Genomic DNA, 9,549 nt, shown 5'->3' with positions numbered 1-9,549 from the left:
GTGCAGTGTGAGGAGTGGGAGCTGAGCACAGATGCCCAGGGCGTGGCTTGCCATTCACTTCACTTTCGCCACTGTTGAAACGCACTACCCACCGCCTCACTGTGCTGATATCCACTGTATCGTCTCCGTACACCTTTAGCAAACGTTGATGGATGTCAATGGGTGCAATTTGTTCGGCTGTGAGAAATTCAGTAACACATCTGTTTTGTACGCACTTCTATGTCAGACGTCATTTTGGTAGACTGCTCTGTTGCTGCTATCTGTCGCATGACAACCAAACTAACAGTACATTGGCGGGAAGGTTCAGCCTTTACTACAACACCACCAACATCCAGCTCACATGTTACATATTAACAGAAAAAATAGGAGGAATTATATATGGAACATCCTTCGTATGTGCCATAAAGGCATGTATTATGGAGAATTTAATTAGGAACTACAGAAATAGGAACATCTAGATTCTATCTGACAGCCATGCTGCACTTAAAGCACTTGACAAAAACCAGATCGACTCAAAATTGGTCTGGGATTGCCACCAAACCCTCATGGAACTGGCCAAACATAACGGTACAACTGATATGGGTGCCAGGGCATGAGGATGTTGCTGGAAACAAAACAGGAGATCAGTTGGCTATGATTGGAGCTGAACATCCATTCATAGGACCTGAGCCAGCCTGTGGCATCTCTATAGGAGTTGCCAGAAAGGCAATCGGACTGGACAAATATGAAGCACAAGAAATACTGGGATCCTTGACTGGACTCGGGCAAGCAAAGGGACTCATACGAGGACCCTCTCCTAAAAGAGCGAAGAAACTGTTGAAGTTAAACAGGAACCAGCTATGATGGGTGGTGGAACTACTTACAGGACACTATCACCTTGAAGGACACACCTTCAAACTGGGACTATGAGTATGAGTGGAGAGCCATAAAACTGTCCCTAACACTGCGACCTTCAATGGTCTATTGTGCTTCCCCTTTGGATTAACCCTTTATTAATCCTACACTTTGAGTGAAATGTAGGACTCTGTTTATGGGGGCATCATAAAAGTCACTTTGTTCCATGAAGAATTCACCCAGGTGGCAATATAAATAAGCTATAGCCTCACAATCACATAAGATGTGTGTGGCTGATTCATGTTCTTGTAGGCACCTCTCTCTCTGTCAGTCCCAGTAATAGTTCCACTTGTGAGAGGTGTCAAGAAGAAAATGAAACAGCCACACCTATCCTGTGTGCATGTGAGGCCTTAGCTTATTTAAGATTACGTCACTTGGGTCAGTACTTTATGGAACCAAGTGACTATTTTGACACCCCCATGTACAAAATTCTGTGTTTCATTTGAAGTTTAGGATTGCTGAGGGGATAATCAAAAGGGGAAGCACAGTAGATCACTGTAGGTCACAGTGCAAGGGCTGAGAAGGCCCACCCCTTATACATTCATTCATTCATTCATACTTACTTACTTACTTATGGAGCTGAGCCCTTCTTGGGGAGAATTTCCTAGCATTTTACGGATCCTGAAGGTTCATTACCGTGTTCACAAGAGCCCTCCACTGGCCCCTATTCTGAGCCAGATCAATCCAATTAATACCATCCCATCCTATCTCTCTCAGACCCATTTTAAGATTGTCCATCCACCTATGCCTTGGTCTTCCCAGTGGTCTCTTTCCTTCTGGCTTTCCCACCAATATCCTATATGCATTCCTTTTTCCCCCATTCATGCTACATGCCAAGCCCACCTCATCCTCCTCGACTTGATCATTCTAATTATACTCGGAGAAGAGTACAAGTTATTAAGCTCCTCATTATGCAGTTTTCTCCAACCTACTGTCACTTCATCCCTGTTCGGTCCAAATATTCTTCTCAACACCCTCAGTCTATGTTCCTCCCTTAATGTCAGAGACCAAGTTTCACACTCATACAGAACCACAGGCAAAATTATAGTTTTGTATATTCTAATTTTTATGATTTTGGACAGCAGATGAGAAGACAAAAGATTCTGGACTGAATGGTAGCAAGCATTACCTCGAGTTCAACCTCCTCTTAATTTCCTCCTGAATCAGGTTTTGGTTTGTTATTGTTGTTCCCAAATATCTGAACTGTGCCACATTTTCAAAACATCTGTTTTCTATCATTATGTCATGATTTTGCCCTTACTTTTGTTCATGAGACAGAAACATATACTTAGTTTTCTTTGTGTTTACTTCTAGACCAACCACCTTACTTGCATACAATTTTCAAAATTAAACGCACACTGTGGGACATTGATGAAAACTGGACCAATTAGAAATGCCAAACAGATGAAGCAGTATGTGTGTACAGCATCCCACATGATTGTGGCAGATGATACATCAGTGAAACAAGCAGACGTTTAGAAGTACACATTAAGGAGCACAAATATAGCCTAACACAGGGTCTGCTTGAAAAACAAAAATTTGCCAAATATGCATACAAAGGAGGTCATAAAATATGTTGGAATGAAGTGAAGGTCTTGCAGATTGAACCAAACACCACATACAGGAAATACAAGAAATCTGCCCATGTTTCTGATAGACCATCTGATCAGTCAACCCAGTGTGGACATCTCTCCCATCTGCATTCCTGTTATCACAGCAGAAGTAAAAAAACTACAACTCTGCTCAGTGTAGATTGAGTGGGAAAATTTGTTTTTCTTGTATTGGTGCCATATGGAGAATTTCATCTTTCAAATTATGAATTGTCTTGATAGTTATCTGGTGGAAGGCCTCGTGTAGAGTTTTGTAATATTTTAATGTTTTGCCTTAGCTCTCGCAGATTGTTTGTGCTGTGCTTGGCTTGTATCTCCTATCTTGGTACAGGTGTCTGGAGATAAGGACTAGCTCTATCGATTGTTTCCAACTGAGTAGGTTTTACCTGAAGATGGAGACAGAATCCAGTCTCTGAAACGTTGTTCATTGAAATATAAACAGTATGGCATTTTAGATAAAAACAGGATGATGGATAATGTCCAGAAACATAATATTTGTACTAACAGTGTATAGCACTGTCACAAACTTTTAGATCTTAATCACTAGTACAATTTCTTGGACCTAACCTCAAAATGTCACACCATTACTGTGCTTGTAAATGCTGACAAAGACACCTGTTTTCATTATTAATATTTATTAATATGTTCAGGCCATGTAGCACGAATGGGGGAGAGGAGAAATGCATATAGGATATTGGTGGGAAAGCCAGATGGAAGGAACGACTGGAAGACCAAGATGTAGGTGGGTGGACAATATTAAAATGGATCCTAGATAGGATGGGATGGATTGGATTGGTCTGGCTCGGGTTACAGAGCAGTGTAAGGCTCTTATGAACACGGTAATGAACCTTCGGGTTCCATAAAATGCTGGGAAGTGCTTGAGTAGCTGCACAATTGGCACCATCTCAGTAATGGCTCAGCTCCATGACTGAGTGATTAATATGTTCCAGATTTAAATGGCCATTCTGAGGTATGTCATATGTCGCATGTTATTTCATTATTGGTTTACTCACCAATGGATGCCAAATTTTTAATTTTAACCGGACTTTCCCTCAAAAGAAACGACTTATGACATGAGGTATACCGGAGGGTGGCCATGTAAGGCCGAGACATGTTTCGATAATGAGAAGTAAATGAAATATAATGTTACAATAACTACCCGGCCATATACGAACATTGCATTAATAAGACAAAAAGAATAGCTTAGTAATGCAAACTTATTCATTAGTCCGTTGAGTTGGGGAGTAGTTTTACTTTCTTACCGGCTGGGGTCTTATGTTGCAAGACTTCGTGAGTAATTATTATTACTTGCATGTATTTTGTTCAAGTAATTACACTTTACACATTTTGGTGCTGCAAAGCGTGATTTTTAGTAGTTCTCTCCGTAAATTATCGACAATCAGCACCGATCAGCACTGATTGCCGGCCTGCACTACTTGCTGAACTTGCTGAAACTGCAGCAACGGCGGCAACCCCTGCCAACCAGTAACTTCAACACATGGAGAACATGGAGTGGCATGGAGGTAGACGGTTGAGTTAGGAGGTTCGATATTTATTGCGTGTTGAGGATACGGTGGGGTTCGTTTTAGTGCGTAATAATCATGTGATTATCTTGTCATGAAGTGCATAATGTTATGTAATTGTAAGTTATAATAAAGTAAAATTGTGAAGTGGCACTTGCCGAGTGTAGATGGAGTGTGTGAACTGGTTTCACAATAGGACTGTTGTATTATTAGATTCGTACGGTTTTTCGTAGTTGAAACAAATAACAGGTGACACTTAATACTTTACTGTTTAAGAAGTATTTGCTATAATTTTCAGGTGAAAATAGGCATTAAACATGACCGATTCACGTGCAAAGGATTTCCATATTCAAGGCAAGTATTTGTATGTTCGTAGGCATGAAGTATTCGCGGAAATATGTTTTCATATGATTGTTGCTGTAACTTTTTCTAGTCCAGCGTTTAGAGGTTAACGTCGCCTATTACAGTGCATGTTCAAGATGGTGTTAATACACAGTAACTACAGAGAGTGATGAATGTCTGATAACATATTTGCCCACCATTAGTATGTAATCGTGCTCCTACCAGGACTAGAAGTCAATCCCTTAATCTGTCCAAGCTGTAGCCAGTCGCTATGCTAACTATGCTATCCCAGCTCCTTCCTCCTCCCCCTCATATATTTTATTAATGAAGACTTACAGTATACATGGACAGCAACTGAAGTTTACTCCTTTCTGGTTGCCTTTAACAAAATGTGCCTGCTCCTTGTGTCTGCCCACGAAGATTGAAGATCATGATGTTGGTAGTTTCCAGTAGTTGTTGTTGATGCAACATTAACTCTTGGAAGAATCATCCAACCATTTTTTCTCAGAATGAAAACACACGTTTCATTCTTGTGTTTCTAAAATAAGTATGTTAGGCACACTTTGTACTTTCTGCATTGTTTATCAGTAATGTTCCTCAGGGGTATGAATGGTTTGTTGTCCACAGCTTAATGAAAAGAGAAATCCCTTTTTACTGGTATGTGACTGTTATGAATGAAGTTAAGACCAGTCAACAATGTAAATGTAATGTGTTTTGAATCTTTGGGTCTAAAGGGGAGCACTGAGTTGTAGGGTCTGAGGTTCTCACAGTCACGGGTATGAAAAGTGTTTTCCAAGACATAATACTGTGTAGTCCATTGAAAGTCAAGCAGCATATTGGAGGGACATGTCTCCTCCATCTTCCTGATTGAAGAGTAAGCCAAGCAAGGAACTAGCATGAAGTGGGCAGGGGACCCATTGTCTGGTGCGTCAGTGATATGCTTTTGTCAGTGCCAGTGGGAACTATTTGTAATGATCTCTACTCCTTTGCCCTGAACAATCACCAAATGGGTTTCACTTGGACATTCCAAAAACTCCTGCTGGAATTTTATGTAGTTTATTAAGCTTACTTGCATCTTGTTTTTAAATAAAATTGCAGAAAGGACAAAGTGGATTAAATAAAATTAGCTAAATTCATATTCCAACAGTATAATAAATTAGAATATCAGATTTCAGCAAAATCTGTGAAATAGTTTCTGGGATAGGTGGAAAAGTCAGTTTATGGCTTTATGTAAAGTTGGCTTTGTGGTTGGTCAGAATGGCCAATAGTGTTAGGTGGCGATCTCTTTTGTTGAATTCTACCAAAATTTGGTTAATAGTTTGTGATGGTAGGGTTCACTTATGGCCTAGTATAAAGTAGACTTTATTGTGGGTTTATGTGGCTGAAATTTGGAATGGTCTCACAGCTTTTAGTGGAAGTCTCCCACACTGAATAAAAAAGATATCCAGTGGTTTAGTCATTGATACTAGTTTGCAAAAAAACATGACTTGCACATAAGATGTGCTTTTTAGCCGACTTTTCTTCCTTTGAAAACTATTAAAGTAGTCATGTAGTCTTATGAGATTACTGTCCTGGCCCTATGATGCTGTCTTTATGAAACTTGGTATGTGTCGCATGCCATTTGAGGCCATCTCATCAGCATGCTTCGCGATCCTCTTCCATCAGTAATACCAACATTGCATTCTCTCAGATTGTTGAGGTAATAACCTTAATATTATATTTAAGTATCCTGCAGCACTTTATACGATATATGATATAACTCCGTCCTAAGTTCAAACTATATTTATAGGTCTTTCGTTTTGTTCTTCTCTATACACTACATGTTTCGGCCCCAAACGGCCATCATCAGGTGTATACACTCACGTATCTGTTACACTGCACTTATTTATAACATTTAAAATTTAGAAACATAGGTCTGGAAACTAGAAACTGGGTCTAGTACTAGAAACAAGAAGAAGCCGCAGCAGCACTATAGACATAGGGCAAGTAACCCTGACATTTTTAAATTTTAAAACTTAGAAAAAAATTTTTTAAAGGATTTAAAATTAGAACCAAAGATTTTATAAGTGCTAATCAGGAAGATCTATGTTTTTAAATTTTAAATGTTATAAATAAGTGCAGTGTAACAGATACGTGAGTGTATACACCTGATGATGGCCGTTTGGGGCCGAAACATGTAGTGTATAAGGAAGAACAAAATGAAAGACCTATAAATATAGTTTGCACTTAGGACGGAGTTATATCATATATCTTACAATAACCTTACTATTGCTTGAATGCTTCAACCAATTGTCAAGAAACTTGGTATGCCATCTGAGACCATCTCACAAGCATACTTCGTAAATCCCTCCCCATTTGTAATACCAACACTGCAGCTTGTCAAATTTTATTGTTTTAGTGACTTCATTATGCATAAAGTTTCTCTCTTTGTCATATCAGATACTCAGATTGTACTGAGAGGAAAGTAGGCGGTAAGTTCTTTCCCGAACTTCTTTTTTAATTTGTGAACAACACATAATAAGGAAATTAACCCAAAAGTACTTTACTGTCTTATACTTAGAGATAAATTTGGTGATTGTATAACATTAATTATACAAATAAATGATTGGAATTTGACATATAAGTATGTATGATGTTTCTTTCCTGTTTTTTACTTTCTGACGGTTGTGTTACATGAGGACTTTTCATAGGTTTCATGCTACCTGCATATAAAAAAAAAGTAAAGTTATCCCTGTAACAGGCTGTGGAGGCCCATAGGCTTGTGAGAGGTTGAGGCTCAAACATTTTCTAAATATTTTAAATTTGTGTAGAATACAATGCACACACAAGTTGGATAACATTGTTTTCCCTGATAATTTTAGTGATTGTTGGTACACTTATTGAAGCTGCTGCTGACAGAGATCATGCAGTGCGTGAAGTTGTCATCACTTCATTACGGAGAATTGCACAGAAACATGCAAGTGTTGTGCTAAAAGATATGGTTGCATATCGAATGAGAAATCCCAAGGTAAAGAATATGTTAATGGGACTGCACAGGTTTATCAGTCATGCAGTAAGTCTAGCAGGATTGAACTTGTTCTTAGGGATTTATTGAAGAATGGGTGAGAATCAACAAATCAGTGTTTCTTCAGTATTTTTAAACATCTTGACTATTCTCTTTAATCATGACTAGCCATATATTTAGATAAGAGGGAGAAGAACATTAGGAGCATTCATAATCTTGTGGTAAAAAGCTGATGTTTCTATGTGTTTGAGGAATAAATTTACAATATGATGAACATGTATTGGAGCTTTTTTAGCATGTACCCACACAGTGTCATGAACCATCAAACTTCTTGCACAGTCCATGTTTTATTTGCACTTAGTCCACTACAGTAAAGTAAAAGAAAAGTAAAGCTACCCCTGTAACAGGCTATGAAGGCCCATGGGGTTGTGAGACGTTGATTGTCCCACATTATCTAGACAATCGGTTCAAAGATGGCGGCAAGGCCGTTCTTTACTTCCCAGGAAAATTATTTAATTAATTCCTGGTACTCAGTTATGTTAGAAGCTGAGTCGACCCCAGGGCCATAGTGTGGCCGGAAGGATTAGGTCAATTGAAAAGAATCCAATGACCTCATTGGGACTTGAACTTGTGACCTTCCAGCTTGTAGCATAGTGCCTCAACCAACTACTCTACTTCATGCCCCAATTCAGTCCACTACAGACAAAATGTAATGTTACGTGAAACTAATCTTAACCAGCTTATCCTATTATAAATTTGAATTTTTAAGAAATATGTAAATATGCATAAATATGAGAAAAATATGTTTTCTCTTGGTTAGTGCAAGCATCTGTGTTGCTGTTAGTTTAACTACATAGGCTGTCATTATACCATGGATTTGGATATGTCATGGTTTTTGATCATGCCTCCCAATATGATCATATATGTTTTGTTTAGAGTATAATATTGTATTGCAACATTAATTGATTTTGTGTACACATACAGAGGGTAGAGTCAGTAGTACTCTGAATATACTGTGTGATTTCTCTGACCTTTGAATAATTCTGTTCAAGTCATAAAATTTAACGAGCACCCCATTTACCTCCCAACAGGTGGTTGGAAATCCTGCTGAGCCGCTAAGTCCCCAACACTACCCCATTGTACTGTTCGTATATTGAGTACTACTTTACTAATGACACTCTTGGAGCTGAGCCCTTCTTGAGATGCTGCCAGTTGTGCAGCCACTCAAGAACTTCTCAGCATTTTATGGAACCCAAGGTTCATTACCATGTTCACCAGTGTCCTCCACTGGTCCCTATCGTGAGCCACATCAGCCCAAACCATACCATCCCTGCCAATTGTGCAGGCACTCAAGAACTTCTCAGCATTTTATGGAACCCAAAAGTTCATTATCGTGTTCAGCAGAGCACTCTATTGGTCACTACCCTGAGCTGCATCAGTCCAATCCATCCCATCCCAGCCTGTCTCTCTAAGATCTATTTTAATATTATACACCCACCTACATCTTGGTCTTCCTAGCCATCTCTTTCCTTCTGGCTTTCTCACCAGTATCCAGTAGTCATTCCTCTTCTCCCTCATTTGGGCTACATGTCCTGCCCATTTCATCCTCCTTGACTTGATCATTCTAATTGTACTTGGCGAAGAGTACAAGTTATGAAGATTCTCATTATGTAGTTTTCTTCAACCTCCTGTCACTTCCTCTCTCTTTGGTCCAAATATTCTCAACACCCTGTTCTCAGACACTCTCAATCTGTGTTCCTACCTTAATGTCAGAGACCAAGTTTCATGTATACAGAACCACAGACAAAATTATAGTTTCATATATTCTAATTTTTATGTTCTGGGATAGCAGACGAGAAGACAAGGTTCTGGACTGAATGGTAGCAATCACTACCTGAATTCAGTCTTTTCTTAATTTCCTCCTGAATCAGGTTTTGATTTGTTATAGTCGTTCCCAACTATCTGAACTGTGCCACATTTTCAAAACATCATGATTCTGCCTTGCATTCTGGTCATGAGACAGCAACATGTAATTAGTTTTCTCCGTGTTTACTTCTAGACCAGCCTTCTGACCAGCATCAAGTCGAGTATGTATGTTTTTCTTTATGGTATCTATATTATCACCTAGTAGATTCACATCATCAGCATAGACCAGAAGCTGACGTATCCCATTAAT

At 39.1% G+C, this 9,549-nt stretch overlaps 1 protein-coding gene and 1 long non-coding RNA gene across 8 annotated transcripts in view; one reads left to right on the top strand and one right to left on the bottom strand.

Annotated features, from left to right (window-relative positions):
* The window catches only part of LOC117282636, a 5,707-nt gene extending 1,857 nt beyond the window's left edge, over positions 1-3,850 (bottom strand). Inside the window, exon 1 of the long non-coding RNA XR_004513454.1 lies at positions 3,767-3,850. This is a non-coding gene — a long non-coding RNA (uncharacterized LOC117282636). The remainder of the gene's footprint in view (positions 1-3,766) is intronic.
* Positions 3,851-3,979: 129 nt separating this feature from the next.
* Positions 3,980-9,549, top strand: part of LOC111868550 (maestro heat-like repeat-containing protein family member 1) — a 77,102-nt gene continuing 71,532 nt past the window's right edge. Inside the window, exons 1-3 of one of the 7 annotated variants that reach the window (XM_033753089.1) lie at positions 3,980-4,047; positions 4,326-4,381; positions 7,231-7,376. In XM_033753089.1, the coding sequence (XP_033608980.1) occupies positions 4,345-4,381; positions 7,231-7,376 (183 nt within the window). In that variant the 5' untranslated portion in view covers positions 3,980-4,047; positions 4,326-4,344. Of the gene's footprint in view, positions 4,382-7,230; positions 7,377-9,549 lie in introns of all 7 variants that reach the window. The other 6 variants (XM_033753088.1, XM_033753087.1, XM_033753090.1 and 3 more) reach the window with 6 other exon arrangements.

The sequence above is a fragment of the Cryptotermes secundus genome, unplaced genomic scaffold (genome assembly GCF_002891405.2).
Source record: "Cryptotermes secundus unplaced genomic scaffold, Csec_1.0 scaffold330, whole genome shotgun sequence".
In the NCBI taxonomy this organism is placed as follows: domain Eukaryota; kingdom Metazoa; phylum Arthropoda; class Insecta; order Blattodea; family Kalotermitidae; genus Cryptotermes; species Cryptotermes secundus.
Note: the sequence above shows the minus strand (reverse complement) of the source record. Positions and strands in the feature narration are given on the sequence as shown.